The 13,853-nt window shown below is 45.2% G+C and overlaps 1 protein-coding gene across 1 annotated transcript; it reads right to left on the bottom strand.

Moving 5' to 3' along the window:
• Window positions 1-698: 698 nt before the first annotated feature.
• Window positions 699-2,635, bottom strand: LOC120835853 (potassium voltage-gated channel subfamily A member 10). The gene has a single exon (XM_040205134.2). The coding sequence runs from the start codon at window positions 2,515-2,517 to the stop codon at window positions 829-831; it is 1,689 nt and encodes a 562-aa protein (XP_040061068.1). The 5' UTR covers window positions 2,518-2,635; the 3' UTR covers window positions 699-828.
• Window positions 2,636-13,853: the final 11,218 nt, after the last annotated feature.

Here is a 13,853-nt window from a genome sequence, read left to right on the forward strand (position 1 = left end):
ACACATCTCATATTTCTATACACTTTGAGGAATGTGCTTTCCCTGCCAACAGCTGATGGTGTAAAGCTCCAATAATGCTCACGAGATATTTGTAAAATAAGCTTCCGGTTGAATGCACTGATATGCTTTTTAAAGGGCAAATTCATATTGTGATGATATCAGAAGGTGATAAATCTGTGTAGGATGGGAAATAATATACGACATGAAAAATATCTTGTGATTTTGAAAGCTGCGTGCAACTACTGCATGTACTATAATACAGTTATATTTTGCATTCATAAGGGTAATAACAGACGTGCAAAGGTGCCGACGAATTATCGCCCTGATATTGTTCCGCTGTGTCATATGGAGAAGTTCTGCTGGCTGAGTATTCACAGCTATAGATTTGCTGACAAGACGATGTGTGCGCCTGTGTCCTCTGCCTTACACAGGACGCCTTCGCCTGCCCTTGAATGTCAAGCCAAGTGGTCTTACGTAGACCCTCCAGGAGAAGTCTGACCAAAACGAACGATTTGCCTTCTCTGACCGTCTACATTTAAAATTCTAATCGCACAAATGAGCCATCTGATTTTTCTTCAAATTGCCCTGAATGAAAGAAGATCATTTTTTACAGCGTCTCGTGGGAGTTACAGCAGTGAGTTGTGTTAATTGCACTTTGACACATCCACAAGCAGACGTACGTCTTGTGTACAGGCTGTCTCACCGCACGGGGCCTTCTAATACTGTCGTAATACGCACAAATCGTGCAATGTCCACAGTACAAAACGGCGTGAGAACGAGGAACTCACCACGGGACACGCTTTTCATGCCCTGGACACATACATTTCTCTATTGCTGTGTGCCATTCTTCTCGTTCTGCCAGGTGCCGTTGCTCTTGTTTAAAGACGGCGTGCTTCCATACTTGTTTGCCGCTGACATTTTCTGCGCGGCGTCCGCGGCTGCATCCATCACCTGTTTCTCCTCCTGCTCGGTCTCGCGGTGGTAGAAATAGTTAAAGTTGGAAACGATGACGGGGACGGGCAAGGCGATGGTCAGGACACCGGCAATGGCACAGAGGGTGCCGACCATTTTGCCTCCAATTGTGATGGGGCACATGTCTCCGTATCCCACTGTGGTCATCGTCACCACAGCCCACCAGAAGCCGTCGGGGATGCTGACAAACTGCGTCTGCGGCTCATCCACTTCTGCAAAGTAGATGGCACTTGAGAATAGGATGACGCCTATGAAAAGGAAGAAGATGAGAAGCCCGAGTTCCCTCATGCTGGCTTTCAAGGTCTGCCCCAAGATCTGTAGGCCTTTCGAGTGTCGCGAGAGCTTAAAAATTCGGAAAACTCTCACCAGACGGATGATTCTCAGGATCGCCAGGGACATGTTCTGACTGGAGTTCAAATCCTCATCGGGGGTCGTAGCCAGCTCGGTTCCAAGGGTGACAAAGTAGGGAATTATCGAGACGATGTCAATGGTGTTCATGATGTTGTTGAAGAAATCCCTTTTGCTGGGGCACACCACAAAGCGGACACCGACTTCAAAGCAGAACCAAATGATGCAAATAGTCTCCACGATGAAAAAGGGATCCGTTAGATACGCAAACACGTCTTTGGTGGCGGGATGAGTGGCCGTTTGGGTCCCGTTGATGAGTTGGGTTAAACCCGGGGCAAAGTCAGTGTCCTCCCTGAACTCTGGCAGAGTCTCTAGGCAGAAGATGACGATGGAAATGACGATGACAAACACCGAGACCAGAGCGACAGATTTGGCTGCACTGGAGCTTTCTGGGTATTCAAACAGGAGCCAGAACTGCTTTTTGAGTTCGTTGGTGGGCAGAAGGACCTCTGGCTCTTTGATGAACCCTTCGTCTTCGCGGAACTGCTCCATCGCTTCATGACCCAGCTCGTAGAAAACTATTTCATTCGCAAAAACATCTAAAGGAACGTTGGCTGGTCTGCGGATTCGCCCCCCCGACTGATAGTAGTGCAGGATACCATCAAAAGACGGGCGGTTCCGGTCAAAGAAGTACTCGTTTTTCATGGGGTCGAAGTAGCTCATCCTCTTCATGGGGTCACCTAGCAACGTTTCTGGAAACTTATTCAGGGTGCTGAGCTGGGTCTCAAACATCAGGCCTGAAATATTGATGACAACCTTCTCGTCTTTGTCTTCAACAAAGTGCTTTTCAAACAAGTCTTCATTCTCGTAGCAATCCCTCGGCAGCTTACTGAAGACGCTGTCGGTGGGAGACTCGCTGTTGATCAGGAGCTTCAGATTGGAGATCAGGCTTCCGCTGCTGGAGGTCGCCTTAGTGGTCAGAGTCGGAGGAGAGGACGGCGACAGCCCCTCTTGACCAGAATGATGCCCGCGTCGTCCCCTGCGCGGCGACTGGCGCGGTGAGCTCAGGCGGCGGGGTAGCAGGTTGGAATCGGGGGCCTCTGACTGAGGGGACGTCGGGTACCCGGAGTCACTCGGGTCTCCCAGGTGGATGCCAACGTCATCCATGTTCTCGAAATTGACAAGCGGCACCTCCATCGCCTGGGTGGTCGCTAGCTATCAGCCTGGTTGGATGGCGGGAAACAGAGGGGACACCTCGAGCGGTGCCACGTTGAAGATCCTGGCAGGGTCCCCCTCCTCCTGGTTATCATTCAGGCAGCTGTGCGCTGCGTTTGGATTGAGTCCTCTTAGTAATCTGTAGAAGAGGGGGGGGGGAGCATTTATGTTATAATATGTTCTATAGTAGGATACAGTTTTGTGGGCAGAGGCATTTTTCAGCTGGCGTTTGCATCAGCATAGACGTTGTCATCCGATACTGTGCTTCTACAGTTATTTTTTTTTTCTCCGCATTCTCCAATAAACTAAACAGAAACACAAGCTCTGCAAGTTTGGATGAAAAAAAGTGCTTACATACGTACGGCTATTATTGCTGATCATGCCTGAACATGATTGAACAAAAAAAAAGGAAAAGATTCTCAGTGTTCACTTATGACTACGAGCAGAAACTCAAACTCAAAACGGCGTCAAGCTGAGCAGCGGTTCATCATTCCGTTGGTTCGGTTCATACAGGTAACCAAATCCCAACACGCGCTTTCAAGCTGCAACATCCGTGTCCACTTGACACCGAGGGCCCTGCGCACTCCATGAGACTCGTCTGGTTCTATTTCCACTTGCATTGTGGCAGATAACCTAACAGTCCAGAACGCGGGACTGTGTCTTTGTTCTCGAAGGACGTTGCGATGCGTCATACGGAAAAGATACATATCGATTGTGCGCCGCCGCCAGAGAGAGAGAATACGGAGTCCAGTTGAAAGGACACTTGAAGGACAGAAAAGTCTCCACTCTTGCATCGTAAGCCGCTTTAAATTGTGTCCAAAGGCACCTATTGCTGCTAATTTACTACTCCAACCCTCCCACACTTCATCACAGCACTGCCCTCATCACCCCCAATTACACTCAAATGCGCATTAAAGTAAATGCAAAGTTGATATCCAGCTGTGTGCAGATGTCCGCACCACTCACCCGGTCCCCGGCTCTGCAGGAGTTGTTGTGCCCTCTCTTTCTTGCCTCACAGCTGCACTCTGTTCCCCCCTTTCCTCCCTTCAATCTCTCCCTCATCCAGACTTACAATCAAGAGTGCCTCTGGCTCTATTAAAGCTCCCATTGGGTAATTCAACACCCTATACGAAACCAGAGATGCCAGAGGTACCCGCACACACTCACACACTCACACGCGCACGCACGCACACACAGAAAGAGAGACAAACACGCAGGAAACTTACTGTATTTTGAATGTGCGAGGGGGGGCGGGGGGGGGGGGGGGGGGGTGGAAGGGGTAACCTGCGCTTCCTTCTCCCTGCTCCCTCTTCCGCCAGTGAGGTAAGTGAGGATGATACTGGAAGCTCCCTGATAGGAGATTTACCCTGCAGGAGCCAATCACTGTTTGACGTGACGGAGGCAGAGTGGGACCCACTCTTTCCCCCTCTTTCCTGCAGAGTAGGCACCCACATTTGGGATCATCCAATCCGCCCTCACCTTGGGGATTATGGTGTATTCTTCCCCTGTTACAGTCAAAGCTCCCAACATCTGCAGCGGCGCACATGTGCCGGGGAAGGGGGGGGTGGGGGGGGTTCAGCCTTCCCCTTGTTGATTTTGTCGGTGAGAGACGCTGTCGTGATTGTTCATCGGAAAAATGTTTAATTGTCAAAAAAAAGAAAAGTGCTTCTATTCTTTTGGAATCCATAAAATGAAAGTTATCTTAGGAAAAACTAGAATTAGGCACAACACTAAATTCTCTTTCATTGATGAATTTCCATGGATTTATTCTGGGCACACATTTCCCACAAAAGGTGTTTAGTATGGATCAGCTAGTGTCGAGTGTCAAAACCCGTCCCTTGTGTGTGTGTGTGTGTGTGTGTGTGTGTGTGTGTGTGCAGCACCTCTGCGCCTTAAAGGTTTGTTAGATTAATACAGTGGCTGTTTGGCTTTCAAAAAAGTGCAACGAGCCTAATTAAAAAGGTTTAATTCAAATGACTTTTTTTTTAAGTTCCGCTGAATCCTCTCGAGGAGCTCAAACTTTAATCAAAGTTAATCTTGTAGTTTTTTTTTTCTTTTTTCACAAGGGCAGCCAACTTGGCACCACAGGTTGACTATTGCGTTTCCTGATAGAGAACCGTGTTGCCTGAAGTCACAAGTCGTCCCCCCCGTCGTCTCGCTCTCCTCCCGCCGCAGCCCGGAGTCGCCTGTAACATTGCGGCGCCAGCGGCACCACTGCAGGCACGGGGGGCGGGGGGGGGGGGCGGGCTTCAAGGTCACAGGCTTCAAGGCTCCAAGGTCACAGCACACTCTTTGAGGACGTACGTCCTTCACGCACATGTGCATCCACGAATAGAAAGCTGTTGTCTTTTGTTTTACCTGAAATAAACATCCAGGTCTGCCCCATAAACGCAGAGATTTCAGCTCCAACATCCTTCAGCTGAAATCAACGTGCTCCATCAATATTGGGGTATTTATTTTTCTTTTTTTCTTATACCATCCTGCAATGTTGTGGACGTGTCATTGAGGAGGCAGTCGGGCCGAGACGTGAGTCGTCACTTCGTGATGGAGTTTGCTGCCTGAGAAGCGAGACGGAGAGCGAGGGAGGCGGTCAGATTCGGACCGAGAGGGTAAACAATCGATCGGTTCTCCAGTCAGTAAAAGAGGGAGAGGGAGGGAGAGAGAGAGAGAGAGAGAGAGAGAGAGGGTTGAGTGAGCCACTGCAGTGTCACTCGTCTCGGGAGCAGAGGCATAACGTCCCTCCTCCTTCTACGCAGCGCTCTTTACATCAGCCCTCCCTCCCTCGATGCGTCCGGCCGCTACGACACCGTCACCTTACTCGTTAGGAGACTGCGTCGGAACGCTGGTGCGTGAACTTCACTGACGCAGCATCAGTACAAACATCCTGGACACCTTCACAGAACTCGACTTTGAGCCGCAGTGTGTGAAGTTAGACGATTTAGTGTGTGAACGGGTCCTGCATGAGGGGTTTTAAAGCATCGATGTCCTCTCACGAATGCGGATACCACCATGATATTTATTCATTTCATTCTTTTTAGCTCGACTTAAGGACGTCTCTCCAAGGACAACCGATGGAAAGTAGCATTTTTTCTGACATATTAAAAGCGTTGTTAATGAACGTGCACAAAAACGAGTGCTTCAATAAAACATTTGTCTTTGGAGCCAGTTCCATTTCATTGATTGTTGGGTGGTTCAAATTTCATCATCTGTTTCGAATTTTACTCAACAGCAACAGCAGAGAGATGAAAGAACAACAAAGACCCCTGGTCAGGTTCAAACATGGAGTGCTGTGACTACGTGGTCAGCGTCTTAAAAGAACTACTGTAACTGAAAAGTACATCATTCTCTTTTGTGAAAAACATTTTTTAGGTATTAATACAAATGTGTCCTCACAAGTTTGACCTGGTTTTGTTTAAATAAACCCTTGTGTCAAATTTAATTTATCATTCTCAATTTGTCTATTCTATCTACATGTTTTTCCTGAATTTTGTATGTATTAGTTTTGAATGACTATTATAATATTTTCTTCTAGTTCATTTCTTTATTTCCCGATATGAGAGACGTATTATCCGGCTCTGGTCTGATCGGTCCAGTCTCACAGATCACGACCTCCAGAGTGTGTGCACATATTGAGAATGCTTGTTATAGTGATCGGTTGCGGCAGATGACGAAGAGCTCTGTTGGATGGAAGTTTGCTGACAGCTTTTCAGTACTTTTTGGACTTTCTGATCTGGCACCTGTTGACGTTTTCTGCATGTGCATTCCCTAAACTCTCAGCTTGTTTTTGATAAAGCCGAAGTAACAAAATGTGTGGTATTCTCATCTTGTGCACTTAGTAATTCTACCTCAAAAGCCCATATGCTCATCCATTAAGGATGACAGGATTTGCATGTGAGGTAGCAGGGATTAGATATTCCAACCTGGTAATTTTATAGCAGTTGTAAAGACAGCTGGTTATTCCAGTCTAGTAATCCTATATATTGCGGCAGAGGTTCTCTCCATTTCAAATAGCGTACAAGGTTGGGTCAGCGGCACACAAGGGCAAAACAGGCAAACCTCAAGAGGGTCACAGGTTCACCTGGATTCAGTGTCATGGTGATCCGGGTTTCTCAAACCGGGATCCCTGGTGGCCGAACTCGATATCCGGACGGGGTCACAAGAAGCTTTAAAGACTAATTTGAGAAATTATTGGGAATTAAAAGCATAAAAAGCGTAAATAAAATCATATATGTTGTTTTTCATATTGAATTATTTTGGACATTCCTCTATGGTCTTGAAAATTCAACTGGACACAATAAAAATGAAAATAATGACCGCAATAGCATGCAAATGTGTCCCTTCAACGACCCCACTTTGAGTTTCCTTTTTTCTTTCAAAGCCTCAATGAGAATAAAAATCCTCATTTCAAAAAGAAGGCAGGGAGCAACAACGCTCATAGAAGGCATAAAACAAACAACACAAAATACGTTGCAAAAGCTTAATTAAATACAAACATATCATATGTATCCCATTCGGAGGTTTTTCGCCAAAGCTGACGGCGAGGATTGTTGCTCCACTAAGGAGATTATGCAACAGTGTGCGGTAAATACTAGCGACTTGATTGAACTGTCTGGGTTGTTTCCACGGCCTCACTAATCAAAAGACAAGTGCTAATCTTGGATGACTCTTTGCTCCCCACCACGATTGGGGAGGAGGGGAGGAGGCGAGCAACAAACTATAATGCGAAACTCACTGATTAAATCACACTTTCTTTTGCAAACACACATTCATTTCATTTTTTTTCCTGCTTTTAGAGCACAAAAGCGTCCTTTGGCGTCGGCCTGCAGACGCTGCGTCACACTGTAGAACCCATCCAACCACCCACTACTTTGACATCGACATTGCTCACCGTTTGACGGGGAGGCGCTCCGAGCTCATCCAAAGCCTCCTGACTTACAGGGCCTCCTCCTCCCGCTCCCACGTGGCCTCTTCTAAGGTCCACAACAATACAAGGGCGGGGATTTATCGGTGAGATTTGTCCGATTTAAACCCAGCTGCTTTTTTTTTTTTGAGCATTCCACTGAAACGATCAGAGGAAGATTAAGACTTTTGATTAAATGTGCTTATTCAACTATTAGCTCTGCTTGAAAGCATAACATTGAAATTACCTCGTCATCCAGCGGTGAAAGAAGCTCCTCTTGACTCTAAGACGCATCCTCTCTGATTAAGTATCCAAACAGGCAAAGTCTTAAGGAGCAGTTGAAAGTCTCTTTAAATTGAGAGGTTTTGACAGAAGGCACGGCGGAAACGGTTAAATACTCCATAAATAGCACAGATGTTTGGAACAACATCAAGGTTTCACTCCTTCTCCCAGTTCACATCGCGTTAATTCAGCTTTTGCACGCATCCCCTTCACTTAGTTATAAATACTCCGCCGCACTGCTCCAATTTATCAAAAGCAACACAATACACACGACCTTCACGTGAGGAGAGTAGATGCCACTTGAAACCTCCGAGTTCTTTGTCATCTCTGAATAGAAACTCTGTTCCCTTCAGCTGTCCTTTTTTCGGTTTGTCCCCCCCCCCTGACCTCCATCGGTGCAACAACCCAGAAAGAACAACCCGAAGAAAACTTCTGTAGGTGCTGCACGCGGCTCACTTTTCCCAGAGTCTGCCAGCTGCTCTTTGCTCGGCTCTCGTTCTTATTTTACACGGTAGGATTGCGTAGGATTCATTGATCGCGCGCCAGCTCTTGGCGTGTGCGTGTTCACGTCTCTGCCCTCTCTCTCTCTCGCGCCCACTAAGTCTTTGTTGAATGTCGGTGCAACAATGAGAATGACATGCTTACGGGGTCGAGGCACCACAGAGCTTCGCCTCGTTTTTCGCTTCATATGCACTTTTATCCAAATTGGAATCTCTTCAAAAGTTTTAAATCCAGCATTTCACACTTTTTACTTAAATATCTGTTGTTTAAGTATCATCTTTAAGTATCATCAACCTCATCTGTTGCTGTTCTGGATTTAAGCCAGAAGTGCACCCCTAGTCAGGAAATTATAGTACGTGTAATAATGTTTAGTGTTAGAATTATAGTTTGTGTGATGTTAGATATTAGTTATTACATTAACATGTTAGATGAAGTGAATACAATTTCAATCAAACACAATTCATAGTCATTTAAATCGTATAAACACTGCACACATTAACATTCTGTCACAATGTGATGTTAAAACCTGGGGACGGATGCCAATTGCCGTTCTTTATGGATTTCTTCCAATTTTATCCCCAAAGAGGGTTTTTTGGGAGTTTTTTCTCCTGTCAGGTAATAAATGAACAACTTCATGTAAGGCAGCCGACTGAGGCAAATGTCTTGAGAATTGGACCACATGAACTGTCTTGGATCTTATGATGAAGTGTGATGAACGTTGATCATTAATGATGGGTTGTTGTAATGAAAGTGTACTAGTTATAAGATGAAGACTTAAACGATGTATGCTTTGGTAAATTCACTCATTGGGGCATAAAGCCAACTGAATCTACATTGAGTGCATTGGAATGTGAGGGACAGATAGGACAGAGAGGTTTCAGGTTACAGCTGCAGCTTCACACCTCGACGTGGAAGGGACAATGGAGGAGGTGACCCTTTGGAGAAGAGGCCAATGACATTCAAATGCACCAAAGAAGACACACCTCAAGAGTTTTCAAAGGACCATGGCGGGGGAAAGACTGTTAGAGTCTTCCCTGCAGCCGTTCTGATAAGACACTTCGGACTTGCTCAGAGGATTCTCTATTTCGCGAAATATTCCACTGTTCGCTTAGTATTTCACTCTGTAATTGTAATCCCTATTACGTTGTTCAGTTATTAAATAACTTTTGATTTTTGAATTTAAACGAATTGACTCATTCGTGTCCTCGTTTCCGGCCGGGACGAGAACAAAGGATTGAGGCCTCCCTCGAGAGCCTTCCGAAACCTTAACATATCTCACCACCTACTTGATGGACCGGCGAAAACTGTCGTCCCGAATTGTCTGTCCCCAGGGAGATCCCACCCATTTTCCATCCAGCGCCAACATCAGTTAAACATTTTGGTTAGTCCAACAGTTTACAACTCTGTTTCTGACATAATACCTGCAGAACTGAAGAGGTTCCATCGGCCTCGTCTTTACTTTGTGCTTAGTGCTGAAAAGTACATATAAGATATAATATAATATAATATAAGATATAGATATAACATCTAAGATGGTGAACTTTATACCTGCTAAAAAACTGTATGTCGATGCATTTTGGGCATGATAGCTTGCTGATGTTAGCACTTAGCTCAAAAACAACAAAGACCTGTAAAAACCACAAAATTTCATATGTGAAAAGAGTTCAGATAATTTACATTCCCTTGTAATTTGAGGCCGACACACAGTGTGCCTTCCCTTGCTGCGAGTAAACGCTCCTGGAACGACCCGGTTCCTTGTGATTTTAAATGTCTCTGCACCAAAGCCTTGTGCTGAATACTCCCGAGGTCTCTGCCTGCCGTGTGCAGCCTCCGTGCATTGGCATGTGCAGGAAATAGACACCCCGCCACGTGTGTATCAAAAAGGTGGTGAAAAAGCCCTGGTAAAGCCGCCATGTCACCGGGGACAGATGGACAGGTACTGCATTCAACTCTGAACACCGGCTATCCGCTTATCCAGAGGAACACTGTCGGCCATTGTTGCCGTGCTGCCCGACCGCACGGGGTTGGGAGAACAGAGAAGCTGTGAATCTTTAAGATTGCAAAAGTAATGGCACCATGGGTCTAAAAATAAAAAAAAGTGTATTCCTGCTGTTCTGCTCTATAAATCAATGCCAAACACTTATCTTTTTTTAAGACGTTAAATACTTTGTATAGAAACGTTTCTATAAATAGTAGTAACACATGAAATAATCTAATTTGTGATGCATTCCAAAGATAATCTCCTGTAAATTGTAATAAATACATTGTAACAAGATGTAAATCACTGACAGCATTTACAACTTGGCGCCGCTTCACTGTTTTCCTCCATAGCACGCACACTACGTGCACCTACGTGCGCACTACGTTAGTTTGGCAGCCAAAGACTCCGGGCCGCTGAAACACATTTCCTTCGTTTTCCCTCAAACAGAAATCCCAAATCAAACAGGTTTCGACTGTTTGGGTTTGCCTCTTTAAGGCTTTGTTCACCTCCCGGGGGTTTCTGCTGCCTCGGCCTCTTTGATCAAACATGAATAATGAACGAAGGCAAGCTGCTGAACCTCCCTCGCTATCTCTCCTCCCTCCACCCGGGAACTCCGTCGTGTCAGCGGGCGACCGGAGCCGGTCTCCTCAATCATGTTGTGGATGTTTACTTTTTTATCATTTTTTCATTCAGGCAGTACAGAAAAATGTTTACATCTTCTGCAGGTCAAAGAACTGTGTGATGTGGGAAGGAATGAACGGTGTTTTATAGTCTGATGTTTAGGTTTACTAGCAGCTAAAGGTCCAGATGTTTAACTGCAGAGTTGGTGGAGACCCAAACAGAGCTGAAAAGGAATTTGATTATTGGAGTCAAACTTTTCGGGGAGGAAACATGACCTCCGATGACAGACATATCTATTCACTGTGTATCTGCTGGATGTGAAGAAGGCCTTTACAATGCAGCTTGTTTGTTTGCAGTCAGTAACTAAACAATGTTTATTGACTTGATGGACGACCATGTTCACTTTTAAAACGTGGTTTGTTCGTATAGTTCGTCAATTTGGTTTTCCACCTATTTGTTTCCTTCTTTTCAGGGAAGAAATGAGGCAATAAACAAGTAGTGGGGTGATCAGAACAAGCTGACACTCTATCTTACTATAACCATAATACACTACTTTTAGTAGAGTTAAATCTCAAAGCGAAACCCACCAAAATGTAAATATTGATTGCTGTGTGTGTCACACACACACACACACACACACACACACACACACTCACAGGTGGTCTTCTATTTTTGTGGATTTGGGACGGAAGACAAGCAGCGTCATCCACACAGTGATGGAGACGCTGACGCAAGAGGCTCTCTCTTCATCAGGAAAGCACTACATACATAATGAATAAACCACATTTACGAGCCCACGCACACACACACACACACACACACGAGGAGACAACCTTTTTTCTGTTTGTCAAGACAGTTTTTTTTTTTTTATATATATATCAGCCGTGACAAAGTTTTCTATAAAAAGGGAACGTGCATTACTGAACTGATGAGCAGAAAGAGGCCAAATCATTTGCAACCCAACCAGCATGCGCGAGGAAGGCGGAGATGGGAAGTTAAACAAAAACGCAGTTGAGGCATTAAGGATTTCCCGCTTGTTCTTGTTGGGAAGTGGGATGTACGAGTCGGGGGGGGGGGTAAGATGTTGATTAAATATTAACTCGCAGAGAGTATTTAAAGCCTCTGACATTCCTTCCCCGTGTTGGAAGCGGCGTCCATGAGATGCGGCAAAGGACGCAGTTCTCACCTCACGTTGATCAAGTGATGGAGTCATTTGGACTCGTTTCATCACACGTTGGGCCAATTCCACGCGTACGGCTTGCTAAGTGTCTTTGTCCATAAGTGGCCGTCACATTAACATCCTTCATTTCGAATACAACAGAGAGCTAATGACCATGAAGTGTTTTCTTTTATGCTTTAAGGGGCTTTCACATTCACTGAATGGCTAATATCTATGAATGTTTTATGTTCATGGTATTTCACGCCATTTTCTAGTCCCTGCATCCTTGGTCCCGACACAATGTGGAAGTCCTTGTGACTACCCTGCTATTTAATTGAATTACTGCAGGTTTATTTTTAAATTGATCTAGCTGCTAATACTTTGGTCCTATAGAAGCAGGTAAGAAAAATCCACTTATCACACTGGACACACAGATAAGAGAGTGGTATTGATCTCCTCAAACAACCATCCTAGACAGCACATCTTCCCGTGAACAAAGCCATTCCTTTACGTTCCGAAAGCTGGAATGAGCATTTGAAAAAGAAACTGTTCCACTGTTTATCGCGTTGACAGATCTCGCTCTCAAATCCCAATAGTGGCAAAAAAACATCCTCACACAGAGGATCGCCACACCTCGCTTCCAATGCTGAGACTAAACGTCCACCCCGAGGACGGCTCAACTTGTCCATCGACCCTCGGCGTCCGTCCCTCAGGTCAGAAGGCCGTCGAGCGGCGCACAGACATCACGCGTTGACACCTGCTGGCGGAGCTTCTCGGATCACCGGGTTCCCTGCGACCTCTCTCCACTTTGTTTATTTATTTCTGGTGTGCTCTTTCATATAACTTCATGTCTCCTGGTATTATTTGTGCTTATGAGTCTCCACAAGAAGAGATTATTAGACCCATGAAGAATGAATCTGAATTGTTTTCTAGGCATACCTGTTTAAAATATTGCACTTCTGCTTTACTATAATTTCACCATATTTTAAAACTACATTATATACTCTTTACTATTCGGTGTATATTTGACATCGGCAGCTTTTAGTAACTTTTCACATGAATCCAGTAATTCCTAAAACTTGCCTGTAGTTGGGGCATCCGGTCACATTTGGGATATCGGAGTTGTTTCCCTTCAAACTTTCTGTTTTATGAAACATTTTGAACCCCAAAGAGATTAACAGCAACTATTTTATGTCAGCCACTTAACAACAACTTGAGTCAGTTACAACAGAAAGATGATACTCATTACGTGAGCATATTAGAAATCTTATGGCTCATAGTACTTGAATAATTCTTCAATGACATATATGTACTTAAGTAAGGACCTTTACTCATAACTATATATTTTTGGATTATTCTATTGGTTCAGATATCATTTAAATTGGCCTCTAATGAATACTATCTCCGTCTAACTGGGTGTTTGAGAAAAATGTGAATTTCTTTTCCGAAACGACACTCTAGAGGGCAGTAATGTCGTTCTCTTCCTTATTTGTTCTCATCACTACACAAACACGGATTCCACATAAACACCGAACCTCCATCTCCATTATTTGAATCTTTATTTACAGGCCAGACAACCAGGACCCGGTTCCCGCTGGAAGCAACCATTTCACCTCCACACATGGCTGCAGGTCTCCTCGGGTGATGACTGGTGGAGTTTACGCCTGTAAATGTATCACCTAACAAGGTGTAGCTAGGCAACACCCACCCCGACCCCCCCGACCCCCCTCTTTGGGTTAACAGCAAGTCCCACAGCGCTTGGCTCTAATTACCAGCTGATACGCAGCTATGACCCGTGCTCCTGTGGGCTTCCTCCAATCCCTGACAAACAACACTCCTCCCTAACAACAACAACAACAACAGGCGTCAGGCGT

The sequence above is a fragment of the Gasterosteus aculeatus genome, chromosome 17 (genome assembly GCF_964276395.1).
Source record: "Gasterosteus aculeatus chromosome 17, fGasAcu3.hap1.1, whole genome shotgun sequence".
NCBI classification, from domain to species: domain Eukaryota; kingdom Metazoa; phylum Chordata; class Actinopteri; order Perciformes; family Gasterosteidae; genus Gasterosteus; species Gasterosteus aculeatus.